This window comes from Phaseolus vulgaris, chromosome 6 (genome assembly GCF_051622355.1).
Source record: "Phaseolus vulgaris cultivar YP4 chromosome 6, ASM5162235v1, whole genome shotgun sequence".
Taxonomy (NCBI): domain Eukaryota; kingdom Viridiplantae; phylum Streptophyta; class Magnoliopsida; order Fabales; family Fabaceae; genus Phaseolus; species Phaseolus vulgaris.
Window position 1 is genome coordinate 23,158,782 of NC_143503.1, and position 16,148 is coordinate 23,174,929.

General features: G+C 34.3%; 1 protein-coding gene across 1 annotated transcript; it reads right to left on the reverse strand.

Annotated features, from left to right (window-relative positions):
• Positions 1 to 5,343: 5,343 nt before the first annotated feature.
• On the reverse strand, positions 5,344 to 10,816 carry LOC137831371 (SEC14 cytosolic factor). Its single transcript, XM_068639022.2, has 12 exons — positions 10,527 to 10,816; positions 10,314 to 10,389; positions 10,186 to 10,214; positions 9,577 to 9,660; positions 9,384 to 9,437; positions 8,461 to 8,535; positions 8,204 to 8,257; positions 7,184 to 7,243; positions 7,011 to 7,106; positions 6,820 to 6,921; positions 6,611 to 6,691; positions 5,344 to 5,889 (listed from the first exon to the last, which is right to left on the reverse strand). Exons 2-12 carry the CDS (start codon positions 10,366 to 10,368, stop codon positions 5,548 to 5,550), a joined length of 1,032 nt encoding a protein of 343 aa, XP_068495123.1. The 5' UTR covers positions 10,369 to 10,389; positions 10,527 to 10,816; the 3' UTR covers positions 5,344 to 5,547.
• Between the last annotated feature and the right edge of the window lie 5,332 nt (positions 10,817 to 16,148).

Genomic DNA, 16,148 nt, shown 5'->3' on the forward strand with positions numbered 1-16,148 from the left:
TCGAACTCAACATTCGCAAGTTTATGGCCGATCGCCCTTATCTTAATTGCTCGAATTTAACATTCGCAATTTTATGGCCGATCGCCCTTATTTTACTTGCTCGAATTTCAACATTCGCAATTTTATGGCCGATCGCCCTTATCTTAATTGCTCGAATTTTAACATTCGCAATTTTATGGCCGATCGCCCTTATCTTAACTGCTCGAATTTTAACATTCGCAATTTTATGGCCGATCGCCCTTATCTTAATTGCTCGAATTTTAACATTCGCAATTTCACGGTCGATGGCCCTTATCTTAATTGCTCGAATTTAACATTCGCAATTTTATGGCCGATCGCCCATATTTTGACTGCTCGAATTTAACATTCCCAATTTTATGGCCGATCGCCCACATTTTACTTGCTAGAATTTAACAAAAATTTATGGCCGACGCCCGAACGAATGGCTGACCGACTGTTTAAACTTCTCAAATTTCATGCCAAACTCTGATAAAAGAAAAGATGGACGATGTGTTGATAAAAATGAAAAAAGCACCGGGCGATACATCAAAAACAAAATAAGAAGGCCACGCCCCAGCCTCGGAAGATGCTAAAAAAGGAAAAGGCCACAACCCGGCCAAAGGCAAACCTAATCCTAAATATTAATGCATCCATCCTCCTCAGCCTCGACCTCCTTACCCCGAACCTCGGCCTCCCCCTCCTCGGTCGCGGCCGGTTCAGTTTCTTGAGCAATTAAGGCGGCCACTTCAGCACTTGGCATCAATCGACCCTGGTAGACCTCACAGTCAAGGTCAAACTCACCAGTGGCCGGCGGTCCGCCATAAAGCACATGCGCTTGACGCACGGCCTTTTCAAAGCACTGTTTCAGCAATTCCTCGGCCTCTTCATAGTTTTCATCAAGCTCGGCCTCGGCTTGCTCCTTGGCATGTTGAAGGGCGGCCATCTCAGTGGCCGAGGCAGAGAGCTGCTTATCCCTCTCCTCGACCAGCTCCTTCAATTTGGCAATTTCAGCAGCCGCCCTCAACCTCTCGGCCTCCAACTGCCGCTTCGCCTCGGCCGCCTCCTTATGCGCCAACTCCTTCTCGGCCGCCTCCGTAGCAATCAGGGCCGATAGGTTGGTGTTGGCAGCCAAAGATTGCTCCAAGTCATGGTTGACCTCGGACAGCTTGTGCTCCAAGGCCGACACCTCCTCGGCCTGACGCTCTCGGCCAACAAGCCCACTCTGAAAGAGGACGACCGAGCGGCACATCAATTCAAAGCCACTCTTTAGGAGGTCCGAGGGGGAGACGTCTTGAAGGGAGTCTCGGGCCTCATCTGGAAGAGCGACGCGAACTCTTCGAGAAAATCGGTACCCACCCCCCAAGAGGTCGAAAGGGGTGGGCGCCGCCCGAGCGTCGACTTCCGATGGCCCGGCTGCCCCGCGCACCAAAGGACCGGGCGAGCTTGTCACTGCCTCGGCTGTCACTCGCCGAGAGGGAGGGGGCGTCGGCATTGACCCGGGAGATCGAGTGGTGGTGGCAATGTTGCTAACGTCCCTCGGACGTTTCTTGGACCTGTGGGTGGGGCCGGCCAGCCCCTTGGACTTGTGAGAGGAACCAGCCACCCCTGTATCGCTTGGCGGAGGGATCACCTCTAAACTCCGACGGCCCTTGCGTTCGGCCGCTTTTTGGCGGTGCTTGTCAAGTACACTAACGGCCGCCGGTCGTTCGTTAACCATGATTTCTGCAAAACAAAATTAATAAACAAGTTAGACCACACGCAAGTCAAAAGAGACCGACCGCCCTAGACAAGCCTAAACACATACCCCTCACGGCCGCCCATCACGCAGACTTGGTATACGCGCCAATCAGCCCCCGGCATGGAAGCTTCCTCGGTAAGGCGTCAAAAAGGGCAAGAACCCCCAACTCGTCCTCACCCTCGGTCGGCCTCGGCCACTCCTTCAAATCACAGGGATTCCGAGTCCAGTACAGGGGGAACCTCGACCGACCGGCTGAGTCAAAAAAGAAGGGGGTCGCCTCGGGACGAATGACGACCTTCACAAACCTCCCTTTGAAACGTTTATACGAGAGGGCGAAGGAGTCAAACAACACCAAACCCGGCCGCCCGGCCAAAGAATGCCAAGCAGCCTTTTGGGCGGGGTGAGACTTATAATAAGAAAGGAAACAAGAGGGGGAGGGATGAAGGCGCATAACATCACACAACAGGCGGAAGGCCTGAAGGGACGCCTAGGTATTCGGGTGAACCTGGGTAGGAGCCACGTTAAGCGTCCGAAGGACGCCCATCGTAAACTCATCGAAAGGGAGAGAAACATAAAGGTCTTTGAAAAAACAGGCATACATATAAAAAAATGGGGGACCAACACCTGGCCGCCCCATACACACGCTTTCGGCCACCCCACAAGGCAAGACGTCGAAGTAACTCGAGTACTCTTCCGCCTTTAAGACCGGATGACGGGCCAAGAACTTGGCCACAGACAACTCGGTCCCGTAGAGGGACGAGATCTCGACTACTCGAGGATCCACCCAGCTAAGGTCCTCCAAAGGAATAGCCGCCAGGGGAGAGCCCGACCGACCAACAACATCAGCCGAGATATCCATCAGAAGAGAATCTGATCGATCAATAGCGTTGGCCGAGACATCCCCCCTTACAACCTCTACCCGGGGCGACACCTCGACCACCCCAACCGAGGTAGGCTCGGCAGAGGAGGTGGAAGAAGAAGAAAAAGAGGAAGAGGAAGATGACGACGACTTTTCAAAACGGGGAGGGCGACCGAGAGAAGGAGAAGAATGGCCGGACGAAGAAGACGTTGGCCGAGACACGGTCGACATCACTAACCTTGTAAATAAATGGACGAGACCGAACCTAGTAAGAATGGGCGAGAAGTCGCTCGGATCTCAGCAGTGGGCGAAGGATCACTCGGCTGCCAAGAAAAAACTCACGAATGCAAATGAGGGACCTCGACGCTGGTAGATCCCTATTTATAGGGCCCATGGGCCTCGGAATGCGAAACGTCAAACAGATCTCAACCGTTAGATCTTGTAAATCTAACGGTCCATGAACTCCCCCGCCCAAAAAACCCCTCATCAATGCACGTCACGTCGCGCCGTCTGAAGTCACGTCACGCCGCCTAGTCAAGTCGTACCTCGAGAAATGAAACGCCCGCACGACCAAGGGAGACCGACCGACTCCCATTATCAAAGACTCATCGGACATATCTGACACATCTGCCCTTGAGCCTGGGGGGCAAGTGTACCGGTACCGGGCGAGACTGGGACCCATCTGGCTGCCCGATGCCCAGTCAATCTGCCCGAGTGACCGAAGGTCAAGACCCCTTGAGGACTTGGCCGAGAGACTATCCGCCCGAGTGACCGAAGGTCAAGACCCCTTGAGGACTTGGCCGAGAGACCGAAGGTCAAGACCCCTTGAGAACTTGGCCGAGAGACCGAAGGTCAAGACCCCTTGGAGACTTGGCCGAGGGACCGAGACCGTTGAAGACTCAACCAAGACGGCCGAAGGCCACGGATATTTGGCCGGTGGCCGATCCTCACTCTGAGAATTTGGCCGATGGCCGAGCCCCATTACAATTAACGCTCAAACCAAGATCAGTGAAGCTAATCCATCACCAAGAATTAGGTAATGCAACCCTAAGCGGTATCCACCTCGATAAACGGGCCCAACAAGGTAGGCTCACTAGAATAATATAAATAGCACGCATTTCAAGGAGTAAGGTATGTCATTATTACTGTTCACCTACCTGAGAGCTAACCACCCGCTTTACTGACTTGAGCGTCGGAGTGCCTTCGCAGGTACCCCCACCATCCGGTGTTCACCCGACGACCGAGTCCCGAGTGCCGAAGGATAAGCAGAAAGAAGAGAAGGATCCCAGTCCATCACCCAGCCACCTGCCCGACTGAAGGAAGGAGAAGAAGACTTCAACAGTTCTCTAGGTCCCATCTCCCTAGCAGGAACAAAATTATAAAAAAAAAACATGACGAAAAAATAGAATGTTTTTGACATTGCAAGTGATATAAAAATATTATATAGCCATCAAATTCAAAGTTGTTAGTTTGACTAAAAAGTTTTATGTCATATTTTAAAAAAATAATATTAGATTAAGTAATTAGTTTATGAATTTCAAACTCAAATAACCGACTACATTTTATATAAATATATATATATATATATATATAATAACTTTATTAAACAGTTCATATTTTATTCTATAAATATTATTTTATATATGTTATTGTTGTTGTTACGTTATAATTATCAGAGAATATCTATTTTGAGATATTTTTTAAATACTTATAATATTTTAAATTATTTAATCTAATAACCGAACTTAATCTAATTAAATTTAATTAGATTTAGATGAAAGTTATATTAAAATTAACCTTTTGAATGGTTTGTTATTATATTAACTATTTATCAAACTTGTGGATATGATTTTAATCACTAGGAATTTAATTTAAATTTAACTATCTATGTGATAAGAAGTTACCTAAGTTTGCTAGCAAATTGATCCATTCAATTACAAAGTCATTAAAAAACATTCCATTTTAATATTAGTTTTTAAAAATTAGTTTTTTTATAAAAAATTCAATAAAAATGCTTGTTACTGAAAAATCGAATATAAAATAATTAAATTAAAATATTTGTTACTTTTTCATTGATACTGAAAAATTGAATAAAAAAAATAATATAAATTAATTATAATTAAATAAAAAGTTGAACATATGTTTGTTACTGGTATAAAACATCAAACATCAATATTTATTTTCTTTCATTTCAAACATAGTCAAATATCAAACATCAAACTGTAACTATAATATGATAAATCAAATACATATAATTATATTTGCAAAGATTAGTAAGTCATAGATATGTATTACAAAATTAACATAAATACCCTAGTTTTCTAATTATGAATTTCACTATTTATTTTTATTAATCAAGTCAAATTTTGAATTATTTTACTTCACATCTCACATTAAAAGATGAAGATTTAGAACATCCTTGTATATGCAAAAGTAAGATTGTTCAGAGTTCTTATCACTAGTACTTTCAGAGTTCTTATCACTAGTACTTTCACACAGTTCTCACACCATGGCTCATTAGTTTCTAATAAATAAAATAAAAGTCTTACAAAAAATAATTTAGAATCTATTGACAATACAACTATTTAGTTATAACACATCTCGTGGTATGATTATTTCCTTTCCTTTTAACACTTCTAACAACCTTCATAATGGTTTTGAAGATGGTTCTGTACCTTCAATAATGATGACAGGTAACAATGTAGCAAGCATGAAGCCATCTTTTCTAGATTGAACACATATCAAATGTTCATCATCCCAAGGTGGTTATAGAAATTAGATTAAGGTTTGTCTGATGAATTTTGCATCGAGTGATGCATACTTTCCAACATTACATCTTCAATAACCAGGTGTAAGTATAAGGATAAAGAACAAGTATAACCCTCTTTATCCAAAAGTGATCATAAAGCAATCAAGAAATAAAAATGGCTGAGAGGCCAAAAACACCAATTTAATAGCTTGTATTTCGATGGCCATTGACTGTAACACCATTTCGTGTGTTGGTAAAGCCATTTTTCTGATTCTCCAATTTGTGGAACTCAGTTTCTATGGTTTTGGCTATTTTGGCATCATCCGGGTCTGGCTCTGGAATGTCCACATAGAACGACCCTTGTCTGATTGGAGGTGAGATTGACTCCATGATGATAGCTTGATGCTTAATATGATTGTAGAGTTGCTGGTGGAAAACATGATTGAAGGAGAAACAATTTTCAGTGTTTCCTGATGCATTATGTTTGGATGACTTGGAATCTTCTTTTCTGCAGAAGTGTGGGAGGGATGCATAGTCCATTACCTACAAGTTTCAAAAGAACTTGAGTTGGACAAAATCTTCTAGTTGTAACAAATCTAGGAACACAGGATGAATTTGATTTGGTTATGTTAGTTTGCAACTCTCAAGATGAAATTCAAACAGCACCATGAGAGAGGGAAGATTACTAATGACAAGATTAATTACAAGGATGGAGCAATGTAAAATATTTGATACACCACAGCCTCCATAATGCAGTGGTGGAACATAAGAACACTATGCATATTGTTGGAGATCTCACATTGATAAAAGATAAAATCATATTATAGTATACAAGTCACCTTATAAACCAATTTTATAGGACTGAGCTAGGACTAAACTCACTTTCTAAGACACATCTTCCAATTTTAATCTTGCCTAACCAAACAGATACAAATTGATGAAATCTTGTTTCTTATGACTTAAAATGACAAGTTAAAATTAAACATTAGCATCATTAGAATAGTAATTGAAAAATTGAATTGGAAACTAGAAAACAAATCCACAAGCATGATGATACTGTTTTCAAGACTAGTGTGAAGTGACAACATTAAAATAACAAGTGAAGTAAGTTAGACCTAGACCTGCAGCAAAATGTACCTGTTGCACTTATTTTCATTAATGTTACTTTAATTAGTCAAGAGAACCAACAAGCAAAGTCATATACATGGCACAGATGATACTATGAGAGGCCAAGCAGAGACTTGAAGGTAATGTTGATGTTTACCTTCAGTAATTCCTCCTTCCCACAACCTTGCAGTACCTGGATTTTCCTCCTTGTTCTTTCTTGCAAAAGAGGCTTTACAACCTAATAAATATTATCGAAGGAAAAAGATTTCCAGCTGTTAATCTTTGGAGTTTGAATTATGTTTTAAGAAAAATTAAGGATGAAAGTGAAGCATTCCAAACTCTTCAAACATTAAGACATTCACAAACCTTCCAACATGCAGAGAATACATATGGTGCATTAACAATATAGTATGTGTCTGTCTTTTCCGGGTAGTTTAAGTCATCTATTGTGGATATAGCAGTCAACAACTGCAGAAAGTGATTGAACAGAAACTGTCAACTATGAAGAGAAGTGAAGAAAGGGGATAAAACTTTTTTTCCCCAAATTATTGGCATACCCTCAATTGGCTCAGAGCTGAAAACTTTAAACCAGTCATATCCAAGACTTTCAAACAAGTGCCAATGTATCGTTCATGCTTCCTCGTAGCTGTTGGCTAAATTAAAATTTTCAAATCAGCAAGCACAGAATCAGAGAACTTGTAAGATTAACTAAACAGTCCAAGATACTCACCAAGATCACTCGATCCCTATATTCATTGATTTGAATGTGTGACTGTATATAATATTTGTCCTGAAAAAAATAGAATTGGCAATTTAATATCAAATAGACAATCCAAAGGAGTTTAGATGCCACATTGAGAAATATAGGCAGATACTGAAGAGTGAAGCATTCATGTAGAGTAGTGCAATAATTAATATCTGATGAACAAATAGGAGTCAAGAGTTTCTAAGAAATTGAAAAATTATCAGGAGAAAAAAAGGACCTCTTTTCAAGGAATTGGTGCATTTTATGTATCAAATTGTAAAGCTTTACTTACGTTTAGATAGGACACTCTACAATTTCCAAGACATTCAAATATATTGAATTTAAATTGATCTCATTTCAAATTGTTTCATTTCTCAAATGTCTGTTAGGATAAGGCAAGCCAAATGTATTGAATTTCAATTTTTTTGTTTAGATAAAGTATTTCAATTACCACCAAAATGTAAAAAAATATTTAAATATCAAGCAATTGTTAATAGTTAAGAAGTATCAATTACTGATGATCTTTGTTAGTTGATCTGGTTGATTTTATTTTTCGGTCAAAGTTCGTCAAGACTTTTTCAACTGACATTGACAAAGTTTTCTCTCAATTGAGATCAACTGAGATTTTTTCCAGCTGATGTCGATCATAATTATTTAGATTGATATGAATTGGAGTTATTTTTACGACATTGTTGTTTTTTTTTTCATGCCAACTTTTCGGTCGATGTCGGCTGAAAAAATCCTTTAGCTAACATATGCAAAAAAAAATTCTAGTTAATGTTGGCTGAAGAAAGTTTTCCTCGTCAACATTAGAGACAAAAAAAATCCTAACAAACTATTGACAAAGAATGACATGGTGTGGATGATAAAAAAAGAATCACTACAAAAACATTTCAAATTTTGTTATAAAACATTTCAAATTTTCTATATAAATGAACTAGGCTCCTAAAATTGTCTATCCAAACACAGTCTTGATATGGACAAAAGATGGTGTATGATTCTTACAGAAGCTTTATCATATGTACTGAGCCCAACACCAACAGCAATGACCGGTAGACCCTGAAAAATTTCAACCAAAAAAGAAAGAAAATATAAATAGCTTTTCAGATTGTTTAGAAAGATGCCTATTCTGATTTCTTATAATAATAATAATAATAAAAACATTGACAACAACGTAGGGAGAAGGAAGGGAAGGGTGAAAATAAACTTAAAATCATATCATAGATCAAAAGCTCTTAATGATCTAACTAAAAAATTAGTACCTCCTTTGAGTAACCAGACATTCCTATGAGTTGAGAATCCCGTATGTCTCTATACAAATCCGCAGGAATAGGCTTCTGTTACACAAAAAGAACAAATATAACAATGCAGCACCATTGTGATCTGATTGAAGAAATGTAATAAATAGTTTCTTATGATAAAAGTTAATGGATGGATATGACTATGAACAAGAAAGAATGTTAAATCATCCTGCTGAAGTGACAGTCCTTTGTTCAAGTTATTCATCCATGTTAAAGATGAATTAAAATTGATTTAGAAGCTTAATTCGTTCAATACCAATGTTAAAGGTTGTATACACACTTGATAAAGTAAATTTTCTCTCAGAACCAACTTATGGCTCGTATCAGACTATTCGCAGGTTCACAAGAGACTGAACATTAGGGGAATGGAGAGTGTGAAAACCATGAAGGTTAGTTCATCTATTTGCTGACATGAATTGATGCATTTAGTATTCATATACCTCCAAAATAAATAAATAAATAAATCAGTAAATGCTAATGACCTCTCTTAAGGTACTTGTTAGGATTTAAAAGTAGAAAGTATTGAATGAAACATTTTTACCTATTGTCTACTGTCCTTTTTTAGCACTAATAAGTAAAAGCCACTAAATAAACAAAGCACATGTCTAAGGAATGTTCCAAAATATCAGATATCTTCAAATAGAGTCTACATCTATATTGGTCATTTCAATATTTTCACCATCCCCTCCCATTATTTGTCTTACAATTAGCCCAAATGACCAAACTCGACATAAATGGTAAATGACGTTTTTGTCGAATATTTGGACTTCCATAAATCTTGGATGCAAGAGTTTCCATAAACATGAGATGTAGCAAAGAAGGCTTGTCAAAAGATAACCAGAAAACAGAAATTCAGGAAATAATTGCCAAATCAAGGAACTCACCGTTAAAACTTTGTCAATCTCATTTTCCACTCTCCAGTTCAAACAATCAATTAACTGTAACAGTTTAACTTGTCAGCACAGTGTATATACATCTAAAAAGCCAAGATCAAAACTGAAGTGTAATGCTAAGAGCAATCAACAAGGCTAAAATTCCAACTAATTTTCTTAACAAAACATAATAGATCTTACTCACCATTTTATGGGCTTTGGCAACATTCAAATCCCTTGCTTTGAGAAACCGTAGTAATGTTTCAGCTGGATAATCTTGGTGCATGTTCTGAACCATAAAGAGAAAGATTTCAGAAAAAAAATCACCGACTCTCACAAGTTAGCACAAAACCACACAACCAAGATAGTCAAATAGCATAAAAAAATGTTGAGAATTAGCAAATAATAGGCCGAGAATACACTCAATTAGTTATTTTTGGTTGGATAATTACTAATCCAGTATGATTCTCTTGAAGACTGTTCTTCAAATATGAAAAGACCAATTTTACTGAGTTTTCAAGTTAATCTAAAACCACCCTAAACACTAAGGTATAAGCTAGCCCGATTAAAATTCCTAACAACCGCAAGGTAGCAGTGATCCAGATCATTTTGGAAGCAAAGTTTAACTTGTGTTATAAAAAGTTATTTATCTTGTTCCCTCAAAATCTACGATGAATTAAGAAAAAAAGTGTTGATTCTTTTATTATCAAATCAGGTTTCAGATCACAAATCACAACTTCTATTCATTATTCTTTTTCAGGGACCATTCCCAACACCCAAGATCAAGCAAAACAAAGCAAATCAAAAGCCAAACCTGGAATGCGTTCTTCAGCTGTTCATCCACTGCAAAGAGTCACACACATAGAAAAAAATGAACCTCTGTGAGTGATCAGAAAAGATCAAGGAAGAATGCAATCTGAGTTTCAAGCAATTGATGCACACCATTTTCCATCAGGGACTGCAACTGCTTGACAGCCTCTTGATTTCCACCACCCATCTTCTTGTTCAGCTCTCAGCACTGCAAAACCAAAATTCAAAAGCCAATCCAAAGTGACTGAGAAATTTGCAAGGAAAATCTGCTAACCGCAGATCCTTTTAAGACACCCCAAGAAGGTATAATTATTGCTACCCCACAAAAAATTTAAACTGATTTACCTATCGTGGCTTAAAGACAGAAAAGGTGGGTGTGATTTGGCAGAAGTGAGGGTAGTGATCCCCCTAAAAATTATAGCTTTTTTTGTCCACCTCCTCTTGCCCCTGTGCAAAGCACAAAAGCATGGAACTTGGAGGTGGGTTTGTACTATGTATGTATGTTGCAGCTTCCTATGTAGGAAAGGAACTCAGTGGTCAACAAAACAAAGAAAAAAAAAGTGACAAAACTGTTAAAATCAAATAACCAACAACCGAAAGATGGGGTTTTTCAAATTGTTGCTCAAATTAAAAATACTTTTCTTTCCAAATAACTTCTCACTTTATATTACAAAACTTTTTGGAATTAAAAAAACTAAAATAATAATTTGAGGGACACCTCAGATTTTCAAATTTGGGGGTAAATGGAAGAATAACAGAGACAAATATTAGGTTTTCTCATACCGTTACAGGTCTACGGTTTAATTAATTTTTATGTTATAATAATAAAAAAATATTTAATTACTTGACCTGTAAATATTAGCGGGGACTATTATAGTTATAAACTATGTAATAATTTTCCAGAAACATAGATAAAGAAACTTTATAAATGTAATAAATGAAATGATGAAAAGTGATAACAAAATTATAAATATAATAATTTACGTGATGAAAATGACAAATAAAATAATAAATAAATGAAGATGAAAAGAAATAGGAAAAATTTAATGTAAGAATATAATGAATTTTTTTTATATAAATTGGCATTGAATAAATGTAGGATGTAATATAAGAGGTTAGTTTTTTGCAATCTATTAAAATTTTACTTCAACCAATGTTAAAATAATTTGTAATACTGTGTAACTGTAACTCCTCGTTAACACAACTTTTTGGAAACATATGCTTTTAAGATTTATATTTCATATCTTTTTTTATAAAAGATAATACTATTTCAATATGAACAATAAATTCCAAATATTTAAAAGTAAATGTTTATTCAAGGTTTGATTAGAATTAAATAATATTTAATGAGTCAACCCACACACTTAATAATTCAAAAAAGTTATGATTGAAATCAATTCTTTTTTATTAAGTTAGGAAAATGTGTGCAAAATAGGGAAGCAATAAGTAATTAAACTTAAATTGATTAATTTGAATGTAATTTTTAAGTTTGCATGAGGACTTTTTACTCTTAATTAAATAAAGCGTGCACCTTATTCTCATTTATTTTTCATGTGATACTTTTGAAGAATATTTAATGTGTTTAGTTGAGGTTATTTATAGAAATTAATAAGTTACTTATTTCTATCAGTTTCATAAATGTTTTAAAAGTAATTAAAATAATAATAAAATATTAAATATGTCATTGTATATTGACCTCTTTTTTCTTTGAATTTGAATACCACTTAATTTGTATTGCTCATTATTAAATGTGAGATTGACCAATTATAAAACTATTTTAATCTTTTGTGAAATTCATCAATTACGGAAAATTGTAGATCCATTTATTAGGGAGCATATAATTTGGGTTAGTTCATGTTTAAATTAAGTTTGAACTATTTTTTTTAAGATTATTACAGTGTGATTAAATTAAGTAGGACGATTTCTCTTGTAAGGAACCCAACTATTATCATTACCATATATGTATAAAAGCATATATCATAAAATATCTATATTTATTATTTTGCATTATAGAATTATTTATCTATGTACGATTATAAAAAATAATTATAAAATACAATAGAAAACAAGTTTTATCTAATTATTTAATTGAACATATAGGGAACAATAATAGTATATGAAAATTTTGCATGTCAAGTCTTTTAAAGATTATCCAAAATTTCATTAAATATTTAAAAAATTATCAGAATTTCATTTAATATTTAAAAGATTATCTAAAATTTCATTGAATATTTATATAATGACTAAATGCTTCCACAATATTAATATTAACTTTGAATTCAAAGGTTACCATTTGTCTTAATATTTTATTTGTATTACAATTTACTCTTTTTAATATAAATTTGTTTAACAACCTCTTATAACAAGATAATTTGGATAAATTTTCACTTTTACTTTGATTTCAAAAAAATTCATCGATTTTTACCTATTAATTCTTTCATTTATATGACTTAATGTATTAGTAGAGCATGAAGTATCATTTAATTTCCTAACTTAGTACTCACAACAACTACATCAATCACTTAGTAATATCACTTTCGTCATTACTTATAAACATCTTTCACTTATTACAAAATTAATTTCATATGGAATCCACTAATCACTCCTGGTGATTATACCTTGGTAATTGAAAACACTTCACACCACAATTATAAAGAGAAATGTTGCTTAAGCATTGACTACATCGCTGGAGAGACAATACTCTCATTTGAGCAATAATATGTATCACTTGAGTGCATCTAATTACTTGAACAATGGAACAAGGGAGGAAGGAGAAATGATATGACGTCTTTCTCGCTTGAGCTACCAACTAATGTTTGAGTGTCTAAGCTTTTGGAAGAAAGAGAGCTAACATTGATTCCCTCGTTGCTCAAGTGTCCAAACAGTGTTTGAGTGACCTAACTTAGTGAAACAACACGCTAAGTTATAGAATTTACTATAAAACCTAATCTCATCATCGCTTGACAACCGCACATTGCTTAAGTGATAAAATTTACTTGAGAGAGAAAATTGATTCAACATCTCTCTCACTCAAACCTCAACTTATGGCTTGAATGAGGAGTATTATCCCTTAGACAATAATGCTTTGCACATTTACTTAAGTTTCGCTCAAGCAACCAACTCGGTCCTTAAGTGACATATGAAAAAACAACAAAAGCAACAAAATAGCATAAATTTGACTTTATAAATCCCAAATCCATTCAAATTAATTTCATGCATTCCATTTTATTTCAAATGTTAAATGGAACCTACACTACTAGAAAATCATTAAATAGAAACTAATTTTAGAGACAAAAAATAATTACTTGCTATATTAACTAAATTAGATACTATTTTAGAGACTAACAAAATTATTGGTTTCTAAATTAGTTTCTATTATTGATAAATAGTTTCTAAATTGATATTTAATTAGCTATCAAGGTTTTAACTACCAACAATTAATTATTTTTGGTCTCTAAAATTAATTTCTATTTAATAATTTTCTTGTAATGTTACAATTAATTGAACTAAATTGTCATTTCAATCAAATTAGGTCCATTCAACACTTCAATGAGTTAAAATAACACTTCAACATATGTGTGTGCATATGAATTGACAACCAATTTCAAGAATATCAATCCAGTCATTCACTTAACAATTTAAAATCACACATCAAATCTAAATACTTTCAAAATATAGTTCAACTCCCTTTACACAACTATTGTTTCTTCACCAAGCAATATCAATCATATGATATCAAAAGTGTTTAAAGTGCACCAAAATTCTCTAATAACCTAAGAAAACACCACCTAATAAACTAAAACTTAGAAATTGAACCAATTGAAACTTAGAAGTTGTACCAATTGAGATGAATTTGTTCCTCTTATGCTTCACTTGATATTCTTCAATCATAGTATGTCAAAATTCAAAAGAAAATTTGTCTTTGATCTGAACTTCATCATACTCAAGAATGTCACTTGGATCTGATATGTATTTTCTCAACTAAGATATGTGAAGGACATTATGCAAGTTAGCCAACAACGATATGTTAATTCATAAGCCATTCGCCAAGATGTTTAATGATATTGTATGTTCCAATAAACTTGGGAATTAACTTATTCGATTTGATGGTGTTGTAATTCTTAGAAATACATGATCTCTAGGTGAAAGTTTCAAGAATATTTTTCTTTGATCAATAGAAGATTTCCCGTGACTTGAAAATGTTCTCTTCTCCTTTGAATCAATTTAGCCTTAGTTGTAATTTATTTCAACATTGAAGTCCTATTAGCGCACATTCTCTTTGTCATGATGTTGACAAAGAAAAGTTATACATTTTCTTCCATAAAAAGACTTCCTACGTTGTCATATCAATACTAGAATAATATTTGTTAAATATAAATTTTACTATAGATAAAATCTAATTTCAATTACTTAACTAATCTAAAATAAAGTCCTTAACAAATATTTTAAGAACCAAATTATTCTCAAAGTTTATTATAATCTTTACCAAAATTTCTAAGTATATCTAGAATATTTATTTAAGACTATATTAAAAGATATTTCATATAATTTTACAATTTATCGTATCTAATTCAACAAATTGTTTACAATATTATAACATTCATCAATAAGAAGTTGACCATCAACCAAATTATAATAATTTCCCCTGAATTGTGAATTCTAAAAATTCTAAATAAATAAGTGATAATAATTCATCATTATGTTTTGACACATAAATTTATATTTATAAATTATACATGTTGCATATGTGTTTATATTCTATGTATTAAATACTATTGAAATACATATATTATGGTTTATTTTGTGAACTATATTAAAAGAAATGGTTTCTTTTTAGTATACTTTCATTTGTGCAGTTTTCTATTTTCAAAGTTTTAACTGTTTATATTTAACTTTCTTAAAAAAATTAAATTGCTTAACCTTGGTTTTCCGTTTTAATTTTTTATTCAAAATAGATTATATATATAACAAAAATGTAATACATTTTTTATTTACAGAATTCACAAAGAAAAAAAAAACATCAAACTTTTAAACAAAACATATCAAAAGTACCAAACTTTTTTTTTTGTATTTTTTACTTTTATCTGATTTTTGTGCTATATTTTCCTTTGTAAGTATATACTAACCGATAATGGATTGCCCCTCTTGACATTTTTATTAATTATTGGATGATGAACATCAACAATTCGAATAATTTAAAAATCACAAGAACAAAATGCCCCGTAATTAAAAATTAAATTTAAGATAATAAGTTGAAGTATAGAGGCTAAAAGTATAACTAAATTTATATACATTTTTAAAAAATATATGAAAAAAATAAAAATAAAAAGTGTTTAAAAGGTATTGTTATTAGTTAGTAGTATTGAATTGGAAAAAACATTATGGTGTGACATGTGTCCACCAAAGTGGCACCTTAACCATCTTTCTTATTCATCTCAAACACATTTTCATTGTCATGTCACTAAGATTGTGACAAATTTTCTTTTTCTTTTGTGGCCAAGACTCTTCCACCTATGTGCCAATAAAATTAATGTCACAACCCCAAATGTCAAATTTCATTGATAGCTCAACCACACCATATGCAAACTTTAAAACTCCACACATCTTTATCAATGTGTTAAGTGAATAACATGTTCATAGCTTTAATATATATTCATGAAAAAAAATTAAAACTAATAGATTCACAAGTGTTTTTACATAGTGTTAATTTATAATTTAAATAGTAATTTAGTATATAGGTTTTTTTAAAACAAACTTTATATATATTTTTTGTATAATTGAAATTTGTAATCAATAAATTGTTTTGAATATATGAATAGTAAATGTGAGTGGTTAGAAATTATTTTTTATTTTGGTTTGATTTGTTTATACGTGTACCTGAACTTTTAATAATAGAAAATATTTTTTTCTTAATGTGAATTAATATGTACTCACATATTGTAGCATAAAACCTAGGCAATAATTACC

Coding starts and splice junctions, on each gene's coding strand:
- LOC137831371 (XM_068639022.2), bottom strand. CDS start 10,368: ATGGGTGGTGGAAATCAAGAGGCTGTCAAGCAGTTGCAGTCCCTGATG. Junction 9,661..10,185: donor AGCTGAAGAACGCATTCCAG/GTTTGGCTTTTG, acceptor TTTATGGTTCAG/AACATGCACCAAGATTATCC. Junction 7,107..7,183: donor ATAGGGATCGAGTGATCTTG/GTGAGTATCTTG, acceptor ATTTTAATTTAG/CCAACAGCTACGAGGAAGCA.